This window comes from Heterocephalus glaber, unplaced genomic scaffold (assembly GCF_053883595.1).
Source record: "Heterocephalus glaber isolate CG9 unplaced genomic scaffold, H.glaber_assembly_v1.0 deba00001687, whole genome shotgun sequence".
Classification (NCBI taxonomy): Eukaryota; Metazoa; Chordata; class Mammalia; order Rodentia; family Bathyergidae; genus Heterocephalus; species Heterocephalus glaber.
In genome coordinates this window covers 18,624,825-18,650,846 of record NW_028258412.1, presented here as the reverse complement: position 1 = coordinate 18,650,846, position 26,022 = coordinate 18,624,825, and the positions used below count along the sequence as shown (strand labels likewise).

Below are 26,022 nucleotides of genomic sequence, written 5' to 3'. Positions count from 1 at the left end.
CCGATCTCTGTCCTTCTCACCACGCCGTCTTGTCTATGGCTCAGATGGAGGACCCAGGCGCCTGTCACCAGCCCCCAGGTGCAGCGTGAACCTAGTGCTCCCCAGTAGAGCCGCTTTTATGGAATCTGTCCCTGCTTTCCCTTCTGCTGGGGAAAACAAATGGAAGTTGAGGCTACTCACCTCATGGCAGGAAAGAGAGGGCAAAACAGGGACCCCCAAGCTCCTCCAAGGACACACCTCGGTGACACGTGACCCAAACCTCCCACCGGGCCCACCCAGGCCCCCACCTCCCGATGGCATCATGGCCTGGGGACCAAGCCTTTAACGCGTGGGCCTTCAGGGGAGCTGCAGACCTGAACATTGTTGAGTGCTTACTATGTGTCAGGCATAGTGCTAGGGCCAGGATGGTAAACATGGCTGCCCCTGGTTTCACTGGAACTTGCCATCTAATTCCCTTATGCGTTTAACTATGTTAGAAATGCATCTGTTTTTATAAGGCGTCCATGTGGTGAGGGAAAACAATCTTAAAATGAAAGGGAAAAAGGACAGAGGTGAGCTTTAAAATCTTACCACCAGTGGGCTAGAAATTCTGAAACAGACAGATGATGGGAGCAGGGTCCTCCCTGCTGGAGATGGAAAGGACTACGATGGAAAAGGAGGGCAGACGGAGCCTGTGACACAAGCCTGGGCCGGAACCGGAGGTGTCAATGTGAGCTCAGGCTTTTAACACAGATAGAGACACAGATATGAAAGTCTATTTGCCTGTGTGTGTATACATTTGTATTTCCCCCTGGCAATGTCTCTTAAGAGAGCTGGATTCTCAACAAGCACTTTTATACTGGGGAATTAATCCAAGGCCTTTGTACTGTGCTACTTCCCACTTTTTATTCTTTATCTTGAGACAGGGTCCAGCTAAGTTGCCCAAGGTGGGCTGGAATTTGTGATCTTCCTGCCTCAGCCTCCCAAAGTGCTGAGATTACAGGTGTGCACAGCTATGCCTAGCTATTCCGGGCAAATCTTCCCTGGTCCCCACCTCCATTCCCCAGGACTTCTGGCAGTGTCTGGAGACATTTCTGGTTGTCACAATCGGGTACAAGTTGCCACTGGCGTCAAGGGGGCAGAGGCCCTCCCTGTTCTACACACGGGGGAGGGTCCCCACCCCAGAGTCACTCAGCCCAAACTGCCAAGGCTCACAAGCTCTTTTGCACATTATCAGCATCGCATCTGGGACTCTGAGTCCCAACAACCGCTGTAAGAACCCAGGCCCCTTGGAGAACGAGCTGATGCCAGGGTGGAGCTGAGAAAGTAAAAGAGGCGCTGGTATATCTGCCTGAGATAATCTTAAAGACGTGCTTAAAATAATAACAATGAAGCGCGGGGAAGGATGCAGTCCACACTTCCCACCAGCGGGACGGGGAGAATTTCAGTGACAAAACTAACAATGATAATGATGGTTTCTGACTTGTTAGATAAAACCCTGAGTTCACACTGCAAAATAAAATAAGTGCTCTGTGTGTGCAGCACGGAGAAAAGCCCCTCCCAGGAGGAGAACACCACGCAGGAAGTGTAGGAGGATGGACGGAGTTACAAAATCACCGTTTGGGAACCAACTCGGTGGTAAGTAATTCAGCCAAGACTCAGCAGCAGACGCTAAAACTAAGAGGCCTGGACGCTGGGTATTTCCAGAGTCTCAAAGTCTCCTCCCAGATATTCACTAATTACAAAAAAGAAAAACAATAACCGAGTGGAAAAACCTGCCCAAAAGAACTTAAACCAAGTGATCAAAGATAGCTGACATCCCGACCCCACGGCAAGTCTGGTACTGACCCAAGTCACAGCCTGGCCTAACCAGGAGGAAACTTCTGGCTAGCCCACGTGGGGACATCCATGGAGCAGCCCGAAGGACTGTTCAGAGCTCTTGGGACCGCGACAACTCAGAAATCCAGGCCACGGCCCCAAACCTAAAGGAAACTGGAGAGGCAGAAATGAGCTGGAATGTGTGACTCTGGACCGATGCTTGAATAGGATTATGCTTTTTTTCTCTGTAAAAGACATTATTTAGAAAACTGGCAAAATTCTGAATAAGATGTATAGATTAAATGATAACACGATATCCACATTGCCTGGTTTGATGATTGTGGTGTACTGATAGTAAAATCTTGTCTTTGTTTTTTTTTTTTTTTTTTTTGGTACCAGGGATTGAACTTGGGACCTTGCGCTTGCAAGGCAGGCGCCAGAACCACTGAGCTAAATCCCCAGCCTGTCTTTGTTTTAAGAAAAATACTTGTGTAGGGGGCAGAATTAGGGATGGAACCTATGGCCTTGCATATCTAGGCAAGTGCTCTACCTCTGAGCGATACTTCCATCCTTTTTTATTTTTTGAGACAGGGTCTTGTTAAGTTGCCCGGGCTGGCCTCGGACTTGTGATCCATGTGCCTCAGCGCCCCCAAACAGCTGAGATTGGACCACTCACCCTGGAAGAAAAACACTCCTAAGTATTTAGGGGTGAGGAAACATCAGCTCTGCCCCCACGTACCGCGACTTATGCTGAAGCAGTTCACAGACAGCTAGTGGATGTGAATACACAGAATAACGAAACAGGTTTAATGTTAACTTGGGGGACTCATCATTTCTTACCAAATTCCTACAAAGTTTCTATTTCTGAATTATTTTAGGACCCAAAGAAAAGTTTTCCTCCACATACACTCATACCCCCTCTCTCAGCTTTGCCGTTTCCACGAGGGACGGACCTGGGTATTCTAAGGAGTCAGTCCTTAAGGGAGCTTTAGGGAGACAAAGAGCAAGCCTGGAAGGCTGTGTGGAGCCTGTCTCCGGCACTCGACCCAGACCGACGGGTCTGCAGAGTCTGCCAAGGGCTTCCGCACTGTGGCCTCGATGGGGACCCAAGCGTCCAGCGGCAAATGCTGTTAGGCTGGTGTGGACCCTGCAAGTCACACGGTGACTATGAAGGATGAGCGTGTGGGCACCCAGCTCCCAGTGCTCCGTCTATGTCCTCATTCGTTCACTTGGCCAACATTTCCCAAGTTCCCATGACATGCACCTCCTATGTGCCAAGCACTGTTCTGGGCACCGAGGGCACAGGGGAGAAGTGGCACCCTCTCTGCAGGGAAGACAGACACAGGGCAGAGAGCTGCACATGTGAGGACGGTCCTGAGCAGAGGGAGGGGACAGTGCTGTTTCACACAGGGTGGCCAAGGGAGGCCTCTCTGAGGAGGTGACAGTCGAGGAGACCATGAACCCTGAGAAGGAGCTGGGCATGTGCGAGTCTGGAAGAGATAGAGTCAGGCACAGGGAGGAGGAAGCTCAGGGGCCCGGAGTGGCCAGCAGGGCACGTGGCAGTCACCAGTGATACGGGCAGGGAGGCCTGAGCGGGCCACGGTGCCAAGGACAGAGGTGCCTGTGTGACAGCAGGAGATTCAGAGAGGAGCCCCGCTCCCCAAAGAACCCCAGGAGGTCTGCACCGGCAGTGTTGAGGGGGACGCCTGCTTCTGCACAGCCGCAGTGAGGTGCACCTTCATGGTTTTAACTGGTTGGGGGTCAGAAATATCACAAGAGTAACATTTTGTGACATAAGAAGATGATACGAAATTCCCATTTCGCCGCCATAACAAAGATTCATTGGTGCAGGCACGTCCAGTTGCTTACTGTGCCCAGTTCCTCTGGCAGAGCTCAAATGAGCCACAAAGAGGAGCCCGCCCTCTCCCTGCCCTTAGCGTCTCTCCTTCTGATGAAGCTGGTCTGGTTCTCAACTTTAGAAGTAGAGAAAAAGAGGGAGAGAGAGAAGAGGAAGAAGAGGAGAAAAGGAGGGAGGGGTGGGCATAGAATGCTACGGAGAGTTTGAGTTGGGGGGGCCTTTGTCACTATGCTTTTTCAGAGTTAACTAGGTTTTTCTCTTTTCAGCAAGTTACACGAATACTCTATAAACAGACAGAAGTACGCAGCAGCTGCCAATTAAAGGGCAAACATCATCCTTAAAAGCTGGGTAAGTCATGCTTTTGTCCATGACAAAGGCTCTCATTTTGGTTTTAAGAACCGAGCTGCTTTTCATAGAAACTCAACATTTTAAAAAGATCCCATCTGAGGTGACATTGTGTAACAATTTGTCTGAAGACTTAACCCAGGCCGGAAACAGCAGCACCCCGTCAGTCCGAGAGTATGTGATTCTGCTTCACAACACTTTGTAGGTTTTATCCCAAACCCAGCCTGGCTTCTACACCTTGATCAAAACGCACATCTCAGGGCCGCCCACTCGGTTGACAGCAGGTTCGTGAAAACTGCTTTCCCCGGCCGCATGGTTTCAGGTTCTTCCCAGGGAGGGGAAAGACTGCCATTTTCTTGTGCTCTGCGTGCTGCGCTACACAGATCTTCACTGAGCCATGTTCCCAACCCTTTCTTACTTTGAGACACGGTCTCGCTAAGTTGCTGAGCTGCCCAAGCTGGGCTTGAACTTGTGATCCTCCTGCCTCAGCCTTCTGGAATGCTGGGATCATAGGCGGGCACCACTGCACACTGCTCACGCTACCTTTTCAATCCTTTTTATGTGCACGGTTAAGACTGAGGAAACATGGAGGTGGCAGGATGGGCAGCTGTTCCCTCACTTAAAGGATGAGGACACTGAGGCTTCAGGGACCAGTGACTGGCAGAGTCTGGGTTCCAGTCCCGTCTTCAGCTGTAGCCCGGGACCTCTCCTGGGTCAGCATTCCCTGCCTGTGTGCGCTGAACGTCCCCTTGTGGGACAGTGGCTCCACAACATCAGGGACATGTGGGGACTCAGGCTAGCACCTGGCACAGCGTCAGCATGAAAGACAAAATCAATCCAGGCAGCAGCTCCTGATGGGCAGCACTGCCCCCCAGAGGGCTACTCGGGACACGGGCGGCGGGGGGGGGGGCTGTTTTTGGTTGTCACCTGCTGGGTGGCAGTCACACCTGTGAAATGCCCCGAGGGGCCAGGCCAGGTCCTCCCCCGTGCCAGCTGCTTCTCTGTTTACAAACACTGGGAGGCTCAAATCAGACCCTCTGCCTACAGACCAGCGCCCCCAACCTCTGCTGTTGTCTCGAGCAGCCCAGTGGGATCCCTGGCTGCCCCTGGCATGCCAGCAGCACCCTCTGGGTTGTGCCAACCCCAAAAGACTTCCGACATTGCCAGATGTCCCCCGATAGGCACTAGCACCCCAGGTTGATTACCGCTGCTATAGATGCTCTCCAGACGGTGGCTCTCTGGTTCCAGGCACCGACAGGCATGGAAAATCCAGCCCCAAACTGGATCACAGCAGCCGAAACCCAAGGTAAGGGGAACTCTGACTCCCACGGTGGAAGTCTGAGTTGATTTTGGAATTTTGGGGGTAGGAAACAAAGACACATGGTCGTCCCTTCCCTGGTCCGCAAAGATGATGTGCTCCCGCGGCGCGCTGTACTCCGACCACCCCGCCAGTCCTGGTTTACGGCGGAAACGCGCCTGCTTCCCCATCATCAAGCGTCTGCCTTCTGGTGTCGCTGACATTTTCTTTTCATACTTAAAAGGAAACCAATGACGAATTTTTAAACTGCTTAGATAAAAGGCAGTGAACACAAAATATTATTTATTCCCCTGCCTGGATGCAAGTCTCTGGAAGAAAAAAAAACCCAGCCACATGTGGAACGATTTATATTACAGATCGAGAAGAGTCTTCAAGGAAGAAAGGGAAACACTTGCATTCTACTGCACTTCAATTAAGCAGAGGGGAAGAGGGAGAGAAACAGAGGCTGTAATTGATGGGGCGCCTGGTTCCGGTCCGCCCACTCACCAGCTCGTGCTGGAGCCTCTGGCTGTGCGGCTGCAGCCCTGGCAGCTGGGACCCGAGAGCGGTAACCTCGCTAATTCAATAAATGAACTCTGACAGCCTAAATGGTTGTTTGGACGGATCCTCTCTCATCCCCCCCGCCCCCGGCTGCCCAAAACCTCAACTAAAATAAAATAAATTAAATACAACATGAGACGCAATCTGAGTCTTTTGTGGCTGCCTTCTCTGGCGGGAGTCGGGAAAATGCCAACGATGCAGGGATCCAGGCAGGTCCTGGGCCTGGGAGCCCATGTTTTCCCTTCCTCCTCCGGTCCCCTTCCTCCCTGCGCTGTTTTCCTTTCCTCTCCCCCTGGCGGGGGCAGCGTGGACTGGAACATTATTCAGCCTGCTGCCATTGGTATCTTCAGCCAATCGGAGGCGATGGCAGCCGCTTGCACCTTGCTGACAGCTGCTGTCAAAATACTCTCACAACCGGCAGCTCGATAATAACTCGAAAATGAGATACAAATGAGGGAGTTTTCATGAGTGGGATGCGCTGGGCTTCTCCCGCAGCCCGCCGGCTCCCGAGTGTGGCGGGGGATGCTTGGGGATGTGCACGGCCACTGCGGGGAGACCAGCTGAGAAAACAAAAACCGATAGGATGGGCCCGGAAGACTTGCCCAAGAACACGGCCGGCCCCTTGCGGGGCTACCCGGGACTTCAGCACCAGTCTGAGATGCTTCCCCCAGGGACGCCGGCTCCGGCTCCGGGGTGTGCTGAAGCACCGCAGGACGCTCGGGAGGGAGCCACCCGTGGGCTTCTCTCTGCCCAGCCATCTGGGGAGCGGCACGGAGGTCCAGGCACGCACGGGATGTCGGACGGCTTCCTCGGCACCTCTCACCCTCACAGCCCCTTCCGGTCACCCTTGAGCTGGCTGCTGGACCGTTTTCAAGCCGACTCTTTCCCCCAAACTCAGGCTGTTTCTCCCCCGGGAAGTCGACGCTGGCACAACTTGTTTAGGAAAGCACAGATGAGTCCTGGGGACACCAAGTGTTCGGGCAGCACTTGCCCGAGGTTCCCTGGGAAGGGGACAGTGGCGCCCCCTAAACCTGGTCGCCGGCTGCTGGCTGGTCACTCTGCTTGTCCAGGTGGAAGGGACGGGGAGGGGGCATGAAACATCCGTTTACTTGAGGGCCCAGGGCGCCTCTGAACACCGCCCCCACACACTGTCCCCAGCCAGAGGTTTAGGGCTTAAAAAAATTCACCGAAGCTTTGTTTTCAACTTACAAACTGCTCTGGGCTGAAGCTGCCCCTCGGCTATATGAAAAGAAGCTGAGGTGGTGGCCCAGGCTGGTGTGAAATAAAGCTGCTAATAATTCTTCTTTATTTAAATGGAAGGGAGCGGAGAATAACTGTCTCAGGGAGGCGCAGTTGTGCTGCCTGGAGGAAAACCTCTTCTGGATGGGTCTCCCTTTCTTCCCACTCATCCCCCCCAGAAAGTGTCCTCATCCCTGTTCCGGGGAACACTTAGGTTATTCCGCTTGCCTGCGACACTTGTGTCCTGAACTAGCATGTCTGCATCACCCATGTCTACTTTACAAGGCAAACTCCAAAAAGAGGGGCTCAGCTTGGGAGCCGAGCTGTCAGGAGGCTGTGAAGCGCAGCACTTGGAAGGACGAGAGGCTCTCAGGAGCCTGAACAGGGGCGACGTCTGTTTGGGGTGATGACAAACCTCACCTATCCAGCTGGGGAAGAACTCGGATAGAACCTGGGCTCAGCCTTGGTTCTGCCACTTAACTGGCTATGAGACCTCAGGCGACTCACTTAAGCCCCCTGCGCCGCCATCTCTGCATCCGGGAAACAGGGATATGACTTCCTGCCTGCAGACAGGGGCCTGTGGCGGGAGGAGAGGGGCAGGCGGATGTGTAGGGGCACAGTGCTTGCTGTTCTGTGTTGGAGATACAGGTGGCTTTCTCCTGCTTAGCTCACTTTCTCAAACTGGCCTGAATGGGGTTAGTTTTAGAAATAGGAAGAAAAATTTTTAAAGAGCAAAAATTATGCAGGGCGCAGTGGCGCATACCTCTAATTCGAGTGCTTGGGAGGCTGAGGCAGGATGGTCACAAGTTTGAGGCCAACTTGACTCAAAATAAAAAATAAAGGCTGTGGATATAACTCGGTGGTAGAGTGTCCCTGGGTTCAATCCCATGAAAAACCAAACACACCAAAGATGTAACACAATTGATTTGCTAGGAGAGATTGCAAAGATGCTGTAAGCAAAAGTGTTTGAAATGACAGGAGACGCTGGGCAAGATTCCACCAAGCGCAGCACTGTCCGGCTTCATTTCACACAGAGATGCCAGGAAGGGGCTGGCTCTGGGGTCCGAGAGGAGGCCGCAGGGGGATGGGAAGTGAGACACAGGGATCCACTCCCAAGGGGTCATAAAAGAGAACAGGGTCGCGCTTCTGAACCGCGTGCTTCACGAAACACCTTCCCGGCCGCCCCACGTGGGCCTGGGTGTTCGCTCCAGGTCTTCCTGGTGCGTGCGCGGCCTGGAGAGTCTCCTCTGCCTCGGGCTCCTCCTGTCAGGGTGAAGGACTGCGTTCCGCCTCTGACGACCTCTCGGACCTTGCTGAGGTCTTCCTGGACCCCTCCCGTGGCTTCCTCAGCCCACTCCCTCTCACCACTGAAACAGGGTTTCCAATCTTTCGCTGTCATAAACGCGTCGTGGAAGATGCTGCATATAAAAATGTGTCCAAATTTCCAATTAATTCCTGAGGCTAGAGGTCTGGAAGTGGAACGATTCCGTCAGAGGGTGTTCTAAAGGGTCCAGGTCTGTGCTGTCCTTCAGGCAGCCCTTCCTTACCACGGGAAGGAGTTGGCTTTGGGCTCTTTCTCCCTACGCCGGTGCTGGGCGCTGGCTCCCCACTGAGAGCTGGTGATGCTGACAGCACCTCGGGAAGGGATTGCTGCTGCTTCCCAGGAGTCCCTTCTTCATGTGGCCAGTGACTTGACCGCTTCTCTGCCATGCTGTGACGCAGCCAGGTGGCCCTCACTGTGCTCTGGCCCCTCCAGCGCCAGAACCATGAACCACATAAGCCTCTTAGCTTTATCAGCTACTCAGCCTCAGGGATTCTGTTGCAGTAATGCAAAACAGACTAACACAGTGTTAGTGTTAAGTTTCGTATCCTGTACCCCTGAAAAGGCCCATGGGCTCCTAGGCAGGGCTTCTGGGAGTGACTGGATTGTGAGTATGTGACACTGGCTAAGCCCATGAGTGGCTCCACAGCTGGGTGTGACGCTGGGAGGTGAAGCCTGGGGGGAAGAGGCGGTCACTGTGGGCGTGGCCTGGAGGGCACACATTCCTCCTTCTGCCTCCATCTCTGCCCTGCTTCCCGCTGCGGCTGCGAAGCCCTGAGCACGCCATCTCTGCCAGGTCCCTCTGCCAGGGAGCCAGCCAACTACACATCGATATCTCTACAGACTGTGAGCTAAAATAAACCTTTCTCCTTTAACTTGGGGGTGTCAGGGATTTTGTCCAGAATGAGAAAGTGACTAAGACAGGCAGGCTCTTTAAATTAAATAAAATCTAGTGCCCCTGTCATGCCAGCCCCCTTCCAAGTACTGGTGGCTGTTGTGCTGGACAGCGGGGATGCCCTCCTGCTGCAGGAAGCTCCACCGGGCAGTGTTGTGCTCGGTACCCTCGACACAGGGCACCTGGGAGCTCAGCTCAGCCTCCCCATCCCACCGGCCCCTGCTTCCTTCTTCAGCCCTCTTCCTGGTGCGTTCTCCCCACTTCTGCCATGAGTCAAGGCACAAGACCTCCCAGCAGCACATCTCATCCCAAATGGCCAACAGTGCAGACACATGGAGAGTCGGGGAGGAGAGGCAGGCAGTCATCTCGTGCCACCTTAACACGGCATGTACGCGCTGTGACTGAAATATACGGCGCATGCTAAATTAAAACCATTCACTACAGCAAAAGACACATTTCCATGAATCGCCCTCAAAATACACCGCCTTGCTTTGAATGTACTTAGCCCCTTCTTCCGGCCACTTTCTGAAGCGGCTCTGGAGTCCTTTCCTGAGGGTCTCTACAAAGTATGATCTAAAACATGGTGGATGCTGCTGCTGAGCGCCATCCGACACAAAGGCAGCTGGTAAAAACATCACGGTGTGGCCGCACTCTCTTTTCTCACTGGATGGCACCGCGACTTCTGGCTCTTTCCCAAAGTCAAAATGACCATAAAAGGTAAAAGTTCTGAATCGATTCAGGACAGCGAGCAGACACGACAGTGACAGCGTAAGTAAAGACATTTAGGGAGGGTGGAGGAGGGAAACGTGCCTGGGCTGGGAGCTTTCCAATAAGGAAAACATTTATGTTTCAGCTGTGCAACTAAATTTAATTTTTGAAGAAGAAACAATTTTTTTTCCCAGTACTGGAAATTGAACTCAGGACCTTGAGTTTGCCAGGCAGGCATGGCACCACTGAGCTACATCCCTGGCCCACAATTTTATATCCATATAAAATCTCAGCTATATTCTTTCTCTTAGTCATATCTCTATCTCTCAGTATGCATCTACATGTCTAAAGATGTGTGTGTGTGTAGGCAGAGAAAAAGGGAGGGAGTCCGAGAGAGCTCAGGTGTGAGCCAGGCACACAGAAGGGTTCAAAATGGGGGAACACACAATAAAGTGGTGACCGCCTGTGATCCCAGCCCTCTGGGAGGCTGAGGCAGGAGGAGCACACGTGTGAGTACAGCTTGGGCAATTTGGTAGTTTTAGTGAGATCCTTTCTCAAGATTAAAAAATGTAAAGCTGGGTATGGTGGTGCATGCCTGTAATCTCAGCACTTGGGAGGCCGAAGCAGGAAGATCGCCATGAGTGTGAGGCCAGCCTGGGGTACATAAGAGTTCAAGGCAGCCTGAACTACACAGCGACACCCTGTCTCAAAAAAAAAAAAGGGCTGGGGATGTAGCTCAGTGCAAAGGTGCTCAGTACTGCAAAACTAAAACAAAAATAAAAACAAAGCAAAGAAACCAAACAGAAGCCTCCCGTGCCCCGGGTCCGCCTGTCTTCCCTATGCCGCACTCTGCTTGTCTGCCTGCCCCAGGCGAGTCCTCTGGCCCCGTCTCCCACAGCACCGAGAACTTCGAGGTGCTTCTCAGCCGGGGACCGTGTCCAGCCCTAAGGCCCAGGCTGAGGCCGTCCCCGTCCTTGCCGGGATCCCTGGGGGCAGGGACACCCTTTGGCGACCTTTCCATCTGGGGAGCTCTTGTGCCGCCCCACGTCTGGGCTGGGACTCGGGCCTGGAAACGCACTGTATAGGAGGAGATGCACAGAGGGGCGGGAAGAGTGGGTGGCACCAGGCACCGGCCACAGCCCCAGAGATGCGGCAACGTGAGAGAAGCATCAGATCACATACGTCTCAGGAAAGTGACTTCAAATGCTGACGGCCACCGGAGCCAGCCAGGGCCCCTGGACTTTCTCGGGATGTGGCACCCTTTGGGGACCCAGTAATTTCTCATGGTAGCCCTGGGCCGAAAGCCATACCCAACATACATAGCAGCTCACGCCCTCTCTGACAGACGCTGCTGCCTCTCCCAGACTTGGGCTGCCTCACAGCACGGCTGCTTGGTCCCTGGGGCACCCAAGGCCCCAGGCCACACACTTTGAGAAGCATGGCGATGACCAACTCCTAACATCTTCACTTGCGTTATCTTTTTGAATCCTGGCAAGCATTTACAGCGGTCCTCATTTTACAAGTGCACAGATTGAGCCAGGGTGTTTAAAGGACACATCCAAATGCTAGAGGAGTCAAGACTCCAAAACACTTGCTGGGTGGACTCCCAGGGCTGCCACATTAGGAGGTTCAGGGTGAACACCGCACAGCCCTAGAAGCTGCTGGCCCTACAGGTTGTCGATCTGCGTCACTATGCGAACAGCAGGCGTCTCTAGCACACAGCCTCCAGCTTTAACAGCTCCTTTCTCTGCACTGACCAACCATTGTCTCAGCTTGACTAGTGCGGTCCTGCTACGGGAGCTCCCGGCCACATCCTGTTCCCAGGAAAACAGAACTCGAAGAACAACAGAAGCTCCATTTAACCGTGGCAGCCGAGGAGCAGAACCAGTGGGCCCTACGGGTAAATGGTGCCCCCCAGCAGTATTTCAGCCATGGGTGGGCTTGGCAGCAAAAAAGATGTAGAGGTCGAGCGGGCCCAACAAGGGTCCTGGCCCTAAAATGTGGGCAGCGGTGTCTTAAGTCGGGGCCGCCTGCCTCTCGATGTACCTGCGCAAATAAACTGGGGCTGCTCCCAGGCCCTTCGCACTGAGCTACAGCCCAGCCCTTTCTCTAGTCTCTATTTTGAGACCGGTTCTCACTGAGTCACTAAATTACCCAGGCTGGGCTTGAACACGCGATCCTCCTGCCTCAGCCTCCCAGAGAGATGGGCACCAGGTGTCCTGGCACACTGAGTTCCCGCTGCTCCTGTCTTTACCCGGCCCGGCCCGTGACGAGGGATCAATTTGCCAGGGCGCACGGTGAAGCAGTCCTCGATTCCAGGAGTGGCTCCACAGTGCTAGCTTCTGTGGCTAAGCGATCGGGATGGCTGTGTGGAAACAGAGCTTGGCCAGGCCTCAAACAAGCCTGTCTCCTCCTGCTGATCTGGCCAATTACGCCCGGGGCAGCAGCACCACTCTCCTGCAGGCTGCACTCACTTATGCCAGCGGGCGCCTCACATGAGAATTACCAGTGAGAGGGGACCTGGCAGGTTATGGATCTCATCCGAGGCCGTCTTTCTAATATTAAAACGCACGATCGGAATTTAGTTTCTGCAAAACGACATCATCCATCACACTGAAATAATGTTGTTAATTTGAATTTTATTGATTTTAAATTTTGTTTGTATTTAACTTGAGAATGTGTGTTGGTTTTTATAGTCCTAACAGAACCATCAGCGTGAGCTGTCAGTTTATTTTGGGTTCCACATTTGTACATAAAGTAACAATAAAAATATTTACATTGTCACTGTGGAGAAGAACTATGAGGTCTCTCTTGTTATTTTCTTTCCTTTTCTGCAGCACTGACAATTAAAGCCCCACCCTTCATATATATATATATATTTTTTTTTTTTTTTGGTACCAGGGATCGAACTTGGGTCCTTGCGCTTGTGAGGCAGGCGGCAGAACCACTGAGCTAAATCCCTGGACCCCTTCTTATATTTTGAAACAAGGTCTTGCTAAATTGCCCAGGCTGGGCATGAACTTGAGATTCTCCTGCCTCAGCCTCCTGAAGTACCGGGATTATAGGTGCATGCCACTGCGCCCAGCTCTGCCTTTTCTTTTACAGGGCTTTTTCTACCTCGCTCCCAATTAAGGAACACAGTGATGCCCGTAGTTTTATGAAGGGTCTGTAGAAATGACTCCTTGGAAGGGAAGAAGAGTTGGGCTCCCTTCCCTCAGATTCCTCAGGGAGGGTCAGAAAGGCAGGGTGGTTTTCCTAGGGGCACACAGCTGCTCAGCAGCAGGACTAGGGGAGGTCATTATTCCCCTGCCTCTTAGCAGAGCCCTGTGTCTTCTAGAGGCCCCAGGTGTGAGCGACACAGACAGGACAGCCATCCCGGGCCAGGAGGACACCAGCAAGCTCCCGCCCTCGGCCCTCATAGCCAACCAGCCCACCCTGCCGTCCACAAAACGAGGGCCCCAGAGAGCCAGGTCCTCAGTCCGAGTTCCCCCAAGCCAGGGCCACAGGACGCAAATGACCCATCTCTACCCTTGGGTCTGCAGTGAGGTGAATCTGTACCCCCAGCCCAGCTGGCCCCTTCCTCACCGGGGTCCACATCTCTTCCCGTAACCCAGGCCCCACAGCAGCCCTGGCCCAGGAGTGATGCTGGAAATGCCCGCCCCACCCTCGAGCCCTGCTCAACGCACAGCTGTGTATGGAAAGCCCGTCCCAGAATGCTCCAGACCAGCAGCCGGAAGCTGCTGCTCGGGGGTCTCGAGGCCGTCCGGCTCCACTGCCCAAGGTCCCAGGACATGATCAGCAGCTCCGGCACCTAGTCCAGAGCAGGTCCCATCAGAGAGCCAGGGCAGACACCTGGGGCTGCTTCCCGCCTGCCCCTGCAGCACACATCACTAATCAGTTACAACGCCACTTTCCATGGCCCAAAAAGCCAGCCTCACACGCCTCCCCCACAGAACGGCAGGCTGCCATGACCAACTGGTTCATGCTGGCGGCTGGGAAAGCAGAAGCTATCGCTGGGAGGGGCCTGGCCCAACCCTTTTAGATTCATTCAAAAAATGGAGGCCCAGAGAGGTCGTGCAGTGGCCGAGCTCACACAGTGGGAGCAGTATGGAGCCTGGACAGAGGCCCATCCCCTGACTCCCTGGCTGCACCCTGTGACTGGTGTGATTGTCACATCGAGCTGAGATCAGTGCTGCCAGGAGCAGGGCGGGCAGGAGCCAGGCACGGTGCCTCCACTCTGACACCCAGGCAGCCTGCACACCTCAGACAGCCGAGGCTCGGTCCTCCCGCCTTCCACACAGGCCCAGGCTCACACACTACACTGCCAGGTACACACAGGTCCCAGGAGGGCAAAGCCTCACGGGGCCGAGCTACTTCCCTGGTTCAATCAGCCTGGGTTTAGGTAACAAAGCATGGAACTGGGTCCGGGGCATCTGAAAGCCGGGGGTCTCCCTCTCCTTGGTGCACACACCTTGGCTGGTGACAGTGCTAGGAGAGTCAACCTCCTTCTCACCAAGGAGCCAGATCACCCAGGCTGACACCCAGCCTCATTCTCCCCCCGGCCCCGCAGACTCTGCCGAGCACACTTCCGCTGGCCTCTCAGGACACCAGGAATTCCTTCCCAAGTATGCTTAGCCTCAGCTGCCCTAGACTTCACTTGCTTATTCCTGGTGATGGGCAACTCACTACTGTCATCTTTTAGGGTTCCGGGTGTCCATTTTTTAAAACCTAATTTTGAGATAATTACAAATGCACATGCAAGAGAGACCCAGTGAGGTTCTCGCAGGAAAGCACCGGGGAGGCCCTGTCTGCCCTCCACCCAGCATCATCACGGGGACCCCGAGTGCCCCCAGCGCCCCCGGCCATCTCACTCCCCCCTGGCAGCCACATGTCCACCACCTCTCCAATCTCGTCATCCCCAGAGGGTCACAGTGTGCAGCTTCTGGGACTCGCCATCTCCATCCAGGCAATTCTCTGGAGGGTCACAGCCTGCAGTGTGACTCCATGGTCTCCTCTTCACTGCTGAGTAGTATTCCACAGTGTGGATGTGCCTCAGTCTGCTCTCCCACACGCTCCTCCAGACACGTGGGTTGTTCATAATTTTTGGTGGTTGTGTTTAGAGCCGCTATGAACATCTGTATATAGGGGTTTTTTTCTTCTTTTTTTTCCCAACAGCTTTATCGAAATACGATTCACAACTTCCACAATTTGCCCGTTTGAAGTACACAACTCGGTCGGTTTGAGTGCATTCACAGACCCGTATGACCTTCACCACGGTCAGTTTTAGCTCACTGTCATCACCTTGGAAAGCAGCCTGGGGCCCTGTAGCATCTCCCCCGTCTCATCCCCTGCTTCCCCACTAGGAGCCCACATTCGGTCTCTGCTGGGTTGCCTGTTCTGGGCGCTGGATACAAATATAATCTATGAGAATCAGTGCTTCCCGCCTCTGGTGGCCTGGCCTCCGCCCTCCATGGTCCGCAGTCAGCTGTGATGGGCGTGTGGAGTGGAAGTGTTGGATCTCCAGTGTCCATGCCCAAGGGAGCGAGCGCAGGCTTGGGCAGTCTCAGGGCGGGTGTGCCGTGTAGGTGCCCACCGGCCTCAGGCCTTTTCTGCACGTCCTTGCCAGCACCGTGCCCCATTCTTACTTCAGCCATGTGACAGGTATAGGGTCATGCGTTTGTGTCCCCTCGGCAGACCTTTGGCTCTCTGCCGCATTCACTGTGATTCTGCAGCCTTCTGATGCCCGGGCCAGCCCGATCATCTGACCTGACAGAACCTGGCTATTCTGGGTCTCTCCCTCCTGTACCAGTGACCTTGTGCAGCTTGCTGAGAGGAGGTCACAGGGACACCTGGATTTGGACCTTGGGACTCTGCTCAGCTGGGAACCCTAGAGCCCAGGGAGAACCCAGATCTTCTTCCGCCTTGGGCTATTCCCTGAGCCACCTGCAGGGCTGCCTTGTGACTGTGCCCACCTTCCAGGTGGCCATCGCCGCCTTTCGCTGCCATGATCCTGTGCCAGGGGCTTGAAGCACAGGGTGAGCAGCTCGTTGACACAGGATGAGGTGTGTGAAAGTGACTGTGGCTGTGTCCACTCAGGGCTGTGGCACTAGGAAGCCAGCTGATGCATGGGTCTTGTGTGGGTGGAGGAACGGATGGAATCCCAAGCACAAAGCCATCCTGGCCAGCGGGGCCCATGCTGGGTGAGGCACACAGGTCAGAGGGTGTCATCTGGGCACCTCCACAGTGCAGCCAAGCACACACCGTAAGGACGGGGACACAGTGAGTGGCGGCACTGCAACACAAAGGGCTCCTCGGACACTGTGCCCAGACGGGGCTCATCACCCTGCTGGCTCAGTGGGACCCAAACTCAGGCGTCATCCTGTTTCTTCTCTCAACTCAGCCCTCAAGTTGGGACAAATGTGACCCAACAAGATGCCAAGGCCTGAAGGAACCCTTGGAGGAACAGCCCAAGCCTCCACGGACGTCACATGCTGCACAGTGGAGGGGAACAGGGCCGTGGAGGTGACCAGCGCTGGACCACCTGAGTCTCCACATGGGGAAGCCGCACCCTGACCTCCCCATGTTGCCAGGGGAGCGGTTCAGACGGACTGCGCTGCTAGGTGGCCGGGTGGCTGGAGAGTGACAGGACTACCACAACGACAGTGACAGCATTAAGATGAAGAGGATGGGAAGCTGCCTGTCAACTGGGGGAGAGAAAAGAGCTCACACCATATCCACCGCCACAGGGCTGGGACCCAGGATTACATAAACAGTGAGAAACAGAATAAGAAAATCAATCAAAAAACCCCCAGACAATCCAATTTAAAAAACTGGCCAAAGGACTCGAACAGGCTTCTACAAGAGACCACATCCAAACGGCTCACCACGTACCAAGACTGACTTCCTTAGCTACCAGGGAGGCACAGATTAACCAGACTCAGGGAACCACGGGGATCCCGGTAAACAGGTGGGAGAGAAAGATGGGGAACGAGAACACTTAGTGTGGGGGAGGTGGAGGGGTGGGACACTCACGCCTGTGCGGTGACTGAGGGGAGCCCACCTGCTGCTGTCCCCCGTGGCCCGTGGTTCTACTGCTGCATGCCCTGCAGAAATGCGTGCCCAGCGGTGCCCTGAGGACAGTCCCCGGGGACAGCATCCCCAACAGCCCAGAACCTGAACAATGCCCGAATGCGGGCCAATGAGACGGATGCGGGTGCTGCCTATGACAGTCGCACAATGCAGTACCAGCCAGCAACAGGAACGGAGACAACCATGGATGACGCACACATGAAGTGCTCAGCCGGGAAGCTGGACACAGGGTGGGTGTGGATGCGGTTTACCCGGAGTCCACGGCCGGTGACACTGTGCATGGTGCAACTCAGGAGCAGGGTTCCTGGATGGTGATGGCAGAATGGGGGGCAAATGGTGACATCTGCATCTTGAGCTGGGCTGCCAAACAGTGCACTGTCTATCACCATGTGGCACATGGCACACCTCCTGCCTGTTTCTGCAGACGTGAGGTGGTGAGACACAATGGCCCACGACCGCTCAGCCTGTGTGTATCTTCCCCGATCACCCCTCCTGAGCCCCTGCGCTGGGTCAGCAGGGTGCCCCAAATTCGTGTCCATCCAGAACCCCCGAGTGCAGCCCACTGAGACACGGGGCCTCCACAGATGTCACCAGGGCGAGATGAGGTCACTTGGATCAGTGCAGGCTCCAAACCCAATGGCTGACACCCTCCTGATGAGTGGCAGGATGCCACCATGGCACGGGACACCAAGGACAGCCTGCACCCTCCTGCTGCACGGGGCAGGAAGGAGCCTCTGAGGGACACGGCCCTGCCCACACCCTGTGTTTGCACTCCTAGCCTCCAGGCCGGGAGGACCGGTCTCTGCGGGTGGGAGCCGCCCTGTTCGAGGCAATTTGTCCCGGCAGCTCTGGACTCCGGGCCCCTGGAGCTGCCCTGGGTGCCATTGCCCCTCGTGCGGCGTCACATCCGAGCTGCAGGGCTGCTTACTCCCCCACCAGGATGTGAGAGCCACGAGCCAGGGCCTGTGTCCCTGTTCCGGCCCCGCAGCCCCCAGCACAGGTGCTCCACAAATCGCTGCAGAACCTGAGCGTGGCACGGTGCATCCCTGGGGGCCTGGAGCAGGTGCTGGGGCTGCAGCCCATGGACAGGCACTGATGACAGGTGGGGGTGATGGGTGGGGACCCCTACCCCAGGCGCAGCACAAGTGGGACTGGGCGAGCAGGCGGTCCTCAGCCCTGCCTCTGCGGTTGCCGTCACCACGAGAGGAAACACACAGGCTGGCGGGCAGGACAGGGACGGAGGGCCCTGGGCACAAGGCGGCGCACAGGGCACCAGTGAGAGCCTCCAGACACCTGCCGGGAACTCGCCCATTCACACCCGGCAGGCGCTTCACACCGCTCAGGAAGAAAACAGCAGGAGGGACAGCACTGGGCACGGGGCTGAGAGGAGCAAGCACCCTCGTCTGGAGCCAGTGGTTCTCCCCATCCCGGGCCCTCGAGAGAGCTTTGGGGGACGGAGTGGGCTCTAGGGCGGGAGCTATGTGACCCTGGCAAACTCCTGAGCCTCTCTGTGCTCACTCGCAGTCTGTCCACTCCAGGGTCCCGTGAAGGGAGGCTTCATGCAGAGTCCAGGCACTCGGGGATTGAGCTGCCAGTCTACCAGGCACCTGTAGACAGCCTGCCGCGACCTTCCAGCCTGCAGGAACAGAGCACATGGACAGCAGATCGGGGGCCGCTGTGAGGCACATCGGGGTACAGAGGTAATGGGGAGAAGACACCTGGCCGGGGAGTGGGAGTGGAAGGCTCGATTCAACAGGGCACCTGCCCAATGCTTCACCCTCACACCGCTCTGTGGATTCTGTTCTCCAGAGAATCCTTAGGCACAGAGAGGGGAGGCAGCATGCCAAAGGTCACAGCTAGACACGGCAGACCTGGGACGGGGCCCGTCCTGCAGAGTTAGTGACTGCACTCACTGCTGTCAACTCCCCGACACGTCTGATGACCACATGACACAGGGGCCTCTGTGTGTGGACAGTCTTGCCTCGAGGTCAGCCTGGCAAACACTGGGTTCCAGGGCATCAACAGGGGCATGGGGCACTTGAAAGAAATGGGCAGAGGGGAGGAGAAGCCAGAGGCAGTTGGTGACCAAGGCCAGCCCTGCCCTAGGCAAGTCTGGGGTGGGAGGCAGAGGAGGGGGCAAGGCGGGAACCAGTGCTCTGTCTGCACCCGGTGCCCCTGGAGGGAGCAGCTGTTAGGGAGTCCAGCCCAATGGACTGAGACCCTGCCATTTTCCAAGGTCAGAAACTGGGCTGCCTGGTGCCTGCCTTGCAACTGCAAGGTCCCAAGTTCGATCCCCGGTACCAAAAAAAAAGAAACTGGGCTGAACTGGGCCCACTGGGACCTTCCGGTAAGCCTAGCTGAGAAGCTGAAGCAGGAGGATGCCCTGCCTTGGCAACTTAACGAGACCCCTCCAGTAATAACAAATGAAAGGGGTGAGGTGTGGCTGGGTAGTGCGGAACGTGCCTGGCACACATGAGGCCCTAGGCTCCATCCCTAGTACCTAAAAGAAAAAGCTAACAACTAAAAGGAACACAGGGCTGTATGCAGACCCCATGTTTGGCACACGGCGGGGGGGCACAATTCACCCACCCCAGCCCCGATACCGGGTGGGTCAGGTAACCACACCCAGGGGCTGCAGGGCTGCGAACTGGCCACGCGGGTGCAAGGTCATGCGGGACTGGGCACCGGGGTGGAAGGGAGGGGAGCGCCTGTGGGATGTGGCCCCTCCTCAGTGGGGTGGCCTTGCACACCCTGAGAGCCCTCTACAAGGAGGGCACCGCAAGGAAACCACTGTATGAAGGGAAACTGAGGCTGCAGACTCACTGTGGGCCTCAGGCAGTCACAGAAAGGCCAGGTCCCAGGGCTGGGCTCTGCTTCTGCAGTAACCAGCGGGTAACCAGGGACCCAGGGACGGCCCGGTAACTGGGCTCAGGCTCTCCACAGACTCTGGGCTTTGTAAGACTGGAAACCCACTCGTGACACACGCTGCCCTGGTGACAGCCCCATGCACAATTCCTTCTTGGAGACACTCGAGGAGGAGCCAACCACCAAGACCAACCAAGGCCGCTGGCCACTCGGGTCCACTGTGGCCCTAACCCAGCGCCCGGGGAGACCAAGCCACTGATGGCAAAAGGGAGAGAGGACAGATCGGGCTTGGGGAGCTCAGCTTTTCAAGCCATAGAGGAGACAATGCCAGTCTGTCCCCGGCAGTCTGTCCACCCGTCCTGAGGCCAAGCCTTCCGCTGCCTATCCCCGGGTGTGGGAACCGAGGCTGGCAGACTGCCGAGCTGCACTCTGGCCCGAAGGCGCTGATCCTTCCTGTTAGTCTGCAGGCCGGGCTATGGCAACTGAAAACCAGAGGGCTCAGGTCCAACATGGAAGAATTTCAAGATGGTGATGGCAGAACACTGAACCGAGTGTGAAATCCTGTGCGACCATGCAGGCCCCAGATCTGCAGAAGGAGACTCTGCCCTCCAGAAACCGGGGGGCTCAGGGTGAGGTCGCCCACTGAAGAGGACACGGAGCGAGCCCAGGTACTTCCAGGAACGGTTCTTTGCCTCTGTCTCCAGCATCCTCATCCGGAACCCGGCTTTGTCGGCTGCCCGGGGACACTGGCTGCTCAGCTGAGGGAGCCTGGAGGCCATCTCTGCTGTCACATGGCTCTCTAAGAAGGGTTGCCGCATGCAGTGTGGGTGGAATGAGCCCCGTCCCACCAGTGCTTCAGCTCCGCCTAGGACAGAGGCCCTGCCACTTCTTTCCTGTGCGCACCTGGCTCCACTCTGGCATCCCTCGGCCAGGATCAGGAGGAATAAAACGAGCATGGCAGCAAACACACGCACACTCGCAGTCTGGGGCACCTCGAATGTCTCCCCCACTGCCTTCTACATGGTAGAGAAATAGGCTGGGCTGGACCGTCACGGTCCTTGCTGACCATGTCCTAGACCAGCGATGGCGAGCCTTTCAGAGATGAGCGCCCAACCTGCAACCCCAAATCCACTCATTTATCATAAAGTGCCAGCGCTGCAATTATACCTACGTACTGAGGTTTCAGTTCAGGAAAGACGAGTATTATTGGCTGCTCGGCTGCTGGGGTAGCCTGGCTCCTAGAACCTTCCTAGAAAGCGGCAGCTTGGGAGGCCAGGATATGGCCAGGGATGAGGAAAACCATGGAAGTGCTGTGGAGAGGCTCAGGGACTCCCCTGCTGCTGAAGATGCGGTTCTGCCTGGGGTCAGAGTCCGGTGTGGGTTTGGGCCCCGGCTCCCCGGTTTGGCGCTGTGTGACTCCAGTTACCACCTGTTAACCAGCTGTCTCTTGGCTGTGAATGGGAGGCAGCGGTAACCACTCTGCACTGAGACACCTCACAGGGCCCGGTGTATAACAGCACTGATAACTAATGTTCACAGTCGTGCCACCATCAACAATCACAGAGCAGGCTGGTGTTAGCATCAGCACAACTGTTTTATGCAAGGGGAAACTGAGGCCCAGAGAACAAAAGAATCCCTGTCCTGAGTTCCCACAGGGTGACTGACCCTTGACCTTCCCGGACCCACCCCGGGCCTGCAACCACAGTGCTTCCAGCACCTGCCCATCACTGGGGTCTGGTGGGAGGCTGGAGCCTCAGGGAAGTGCCCGGAAATGCTGACCAGGGCTAGGAGAGACTCCTCGCACCCCCAGCCAAGGTCCCTCCAGGAAATGCCCTTTGCCTGTTCCCCAGCATCCTGGCAGGACCTTGCCCTGGCTGCTCCAGTCCCCTCCCTGGTCCTCTGGGCAGTGGAGAGGGGCCTGGGTCTCTCCTGACACAGTGGCGTGCCCAGTGCCGAGCACAGGGCCTGGCACAAAGGACCACGATGGAACCTTCCTGATCTGGGTGGCAGAGAGGATGCGTCCAGGCCCCAGACTCAGTCAGACTGAAATCCACACCCTGGCTCAGCTGTGTGGCCCCAGGCCGGGTGCTCACCCCGAGGCTCCAGTTTCCCTTGGGGCAAAAGGGACAGCACTGTCCCTCCTACACAAGGCCACGTGAATGGTGCACACTCACACAGAGCCTAGCACACCTGAGAGCTGTCAGGGGGCTAATTTACTACACAGGGTGGCACAGATCCACAAAACCTGCCTGACACAATGCAGCAGACCAGGTACCCCAAACCCTGAGCTCACCCCTGCAGGTGACCTTTGCTGGCCAGTGGCTTTGTCTGAATTTGTCTGGAGCATCCCTGGACCAGCTTTGGTCCCTGAGCAGGCTCACGGCGACCCCTGCTGCCCGCCACGCAAAACTGCCCCACACTGCCAGCAGGAGCCAACAACAAAAGCAAGGTAGAGCCCCCCCAGGAAGGGCTCGTCTTTGCAGGGTCTAGGAGGACACTTGTCAGAGCAACGGCGGGGAGAAGCGACGCTGCGTGTAATTATGCTCGGTGGATACTAATTCCCTGTCTCCTAAAGATAAATATAATACTCAGATCAAACAAAGCGCCTTCCCTTCCCCTGTGCTCTTTTGTTTCCCAGGATAAGTGTCATCCTAAATAGACTGCGGAACTGAGAGAAACTGTCATTTCCGAGGGATATTATTTCCTGATCAACATGCGCTGTTCTTAGCAAGCTTGTTCTGATCTGGCAGTTCTTAAATTGGACTCTTTTTAAAAAGCAGAGGCAGGTTAAAACGTGCAGGCGCACCCCACATGCGCCTCACTGTGGTGAGGCTTCAGGACCCCTCTGCCTGATCTACCCAGGTGCAGGGCGATGGGCCACCGGTGTCCCCCAGGCCATGCCCTGTCTCTGCAGGCTGGTCCTGCTGGGTGGGACACCCGGGATCCTCGCTGAGACCCGCTTCTCAGGCACAGGCAGGGACGATGCCTCTGCGTCAGCTCTCACTGACGTCTGTGGGCAACTGCCACTGACTCGTGATCTGCAGCATCCAGGAGGAGGAGGAGGAGGAACAGGAGGAGGAAGAGGAGGAGGAGAAGCAGGAGCAGGAGGAGGAGGAGGAGGAGGAGGAGGAGGAGGAGGAGGAGGAGGAGGAGGAGGAGGAGGAGGAGGAGGAGGAGGAGGAGGAAGCAAAGGCCCCGAATGGCTTCCCAGTCTCTAAACCACACAGGGAGAATGAAGAGGGCATATTCGGCACACAGACAATTCTTTCCCACCTCCCAAACTTGGGACTCCGTCTGCACCTGCAGTTTCCAGGCAAGACGGCAGCTGGCCTTTCCACCAGACTTTACTCTTGCTCTTCACATTAAATTGACAAGCGGAGGCCGAACCACTGCACCCGGATGCAGAACGGTGAAGGGTCAGCCCCGGGGAGCCCACAGGGATGCAGGCCCCCAGCGCTCTCGCCCATCAGATGCCCTCCTCCAGCAAAGGGATGTTTGGCAAAGTCACCAGGTGACCTGAAGGTGCCCAAGGTGGAGCAGCACCACCTTCAACCAAACGGACGAGGGCCATTTGAAACAGGCTGCAGGGAGAGCAGAGTTTTAGCGCCAAGGCTCTGGCCCCTCCTGCGGCATGTGGAGGGGAAAGAAAAGCCTGGCTGGTCTCACTTTTCTGCCCAATGCTCTCTGAGATAAGTCCAAGGCAGCCAGAACATGACCTTGGAAAGTTATGGTGCTGGCCTGCAGCGGAGCCTTCCAGGCCAGGCACCATCCTCAGCGAGGCTACAGTGGGCAGTTGAGCCGCTGCTCGCCTGCACCGTGGACCGACCCATGCGCATCTCACCTGAATAGCTCCCGGATCTCGCGGAGGCTGGCTTGGAAGGGGATGTTCCGCACCAGGATCTTGGAGGTTGTCTGCTTCCTGGGGACTTGCTTCTTCCGGGAAGACGTCAGGGCTGGCCTGGAGCAGGAGGGAAAGGGGCTCAGGTTCCTGGAGGTGCCCATGCTCCCGCTGCCCTACACTGACCCAGCCCCTTCCTAGCAGAACAGAAGCTCCTGTCCGACGTTCAGGTGAGGGACCAAGCAGCATGTGTGGGAGAGGCCTCGATGCAAGAGGAGGAAGGCAGTGCCCCCCAGGGGACACGAATGGGAACTGTCTTCCCCTAAAGCAGCTGTGGCATCCGGCCCACACATCCGTCCTTGCCACCAGAAAGGACCTGGATGGAGGAGGAATGGCTCCCCACCAAACCCAATCTCCGTTTCCTTCTCTGAAAGACATTGGATGGTTCCCAAAGGCCAAGTTTGGGACGCATTGTTTTACCTGAGGACCCCGAGGGGCCCTGAGCAGAGCTGGGCCACATGGCAGGAAAAACTCTCAGCTCAGGGTTCCGGGCCATCCCTAACAGGCCCCTGTCACCTCCCGCTGCTCCCAGCGGGCCAGAGCAGCGAGAAAGGCCGTGCAGCACCAAGTGAGGCGCAAACGCCAGCCAGGCTGACCCCCAGACTCTGCATCACCTTGGGCAAGTGCCTCAGCGTCCCCGAGTGTGATTTCTCAGATGCGGAATGGGTGGCAGAGACTTCATGAGAGGGGACTTGGCACCGTACCCACAGGTGGGCAACGGTCCCCACGGCCGCTGTGGTGACGATGACTGTCGAGACTCTGCCCTCTCAACCTCCTCCGACTCCTCAGAGGCCTCCCCATCTCCACAGCTCAGCAGCCCCTGCATGCACCCCGACTTGGTCCCTTTCCTGGACTCACTCCGCCTACAGTTCACACACCTCCCACCACTCTTCCCTGTCCTGTCTGTCCTGTCGCCCGGGGCAGTGCCGTCCCACACAGCAGCCCCTGCTGCAGGTGGCTGCTTCAGTCTGAATTAGGATGAACTCGGTGAACACCCCACTCCCAGCTGGTCCTCCTGACCCCGAGCCCCTCCACCCCGATTCAGGGCAACTGAAGCCACCATGTGCGACTGTGACACAGCTCACTCGAGACACTGCTCTTCCTCCCTGCTCCCTCTTGGGTCTCTCACTCCAGGGAAGCCAGCGTCACGTCACCGGGACTCTGAGCAGGCCCAGGGTGAGCCGCGGCCATGCAGGGACACCTCTAAGCCTCCCAGAGGCCATGTCAGCTCCCCAGCAGGGCTGCTCTGGACTCCATGCCCCAGAACCTGTGAGGATGTGGCCTTTTACTGTCCTGGCTGTGGTGTGGCGTGGCTTGTTGAGCAGCAGGGGGTAACGAGTACAGTGGCACTTGCCCCCTCCTGCAGAGCTCGGGTGTGGAAAATTTCTGTCGCCATGCAAGTGTCTGTCCGACAACACTGCTCTGAGACTTGAAGGCCACCAGCAGATGCCAGTGTGGTGCCCAGGAAGAGTCTGGTGCACTATGGCTTCCTATATGCATTTGTTGAGCAAGGACTCGATGTCACAGACACCAGTGTTGTGGTTTCTATGCAGACGTCCTCCTAACGTCTCCCGGACTCTGGGCGAGACCTCTGGCACTGACTGTCATGGGGTTGAGAGTGACCTGTTGTGTAGAGGCGGGGCCTGGCTGAAGAGGCGGTCCCTGTGGTTGGGACCCCAAGGCCTCATCTCCCTTTCTGGCTCCTCCTTGGGTGCCCCTGCTTCCTGCCTGCTGTGCCGTGAGCAGCTTTTCCGCCACCACGGCCCTGTGCCCTCTGTCCTGCCTTGGAGCCAGCCGACCATGCAAGGCCTGTGACTACTGAACCGAAGCCAGAATTCACATCTCCTTTAAGTTGCAGGTGTCGGATACTGGGTCTCAATGACAGTGTCTGAGACCATCAGTCAGGAGGCAGGAGCAGGCAGGGCTGGCTCCGGGCCGCTCTGAGAAGGGACACACAAGGAAGGTAACCATCCTGGTGGAGCGCTTGGGGCACGGCATGTGCCACATGCTTTTCATACAGCCCCTTGGGGTCACATTTTGCCCTACAGGCCACATCACCTGCCCAAGGTCATGCAGCTCCTGGATCAGAACCAGGAGCCCCCAAAGGACTCCAGAGAGCCCGACCCAGGCCTTCTTCTCACTCAGGGTG

The 26,022-nt window shown here is 56.3% G+C and overlaps 1 protein-coding gene across 2 annotated transcripts in view; it reads right to left on the bottom strand.

Moving 5' to 3' along the window:
- The window catches only part of Rbm19 (RNA binding motif protein 19), a 98,793-nt gene that overhangs the window by 39,864 nt on the left and 32,907 nt on the right, over nt 1-26,022 (bottom strand). For both annotated transcript variants that reach the window (XM_004843727.4, XM_004843728.4), the window contains exon 21: nt 23,817-23,933. In XM_004843727.4, the coding sequence (XP_004843784.1) occupies nt 23,817-23,933 (117 nt within the window). The remainder of the gene's footprint in view (nt 1-23,816; nt 23,934-26,022) is intronic.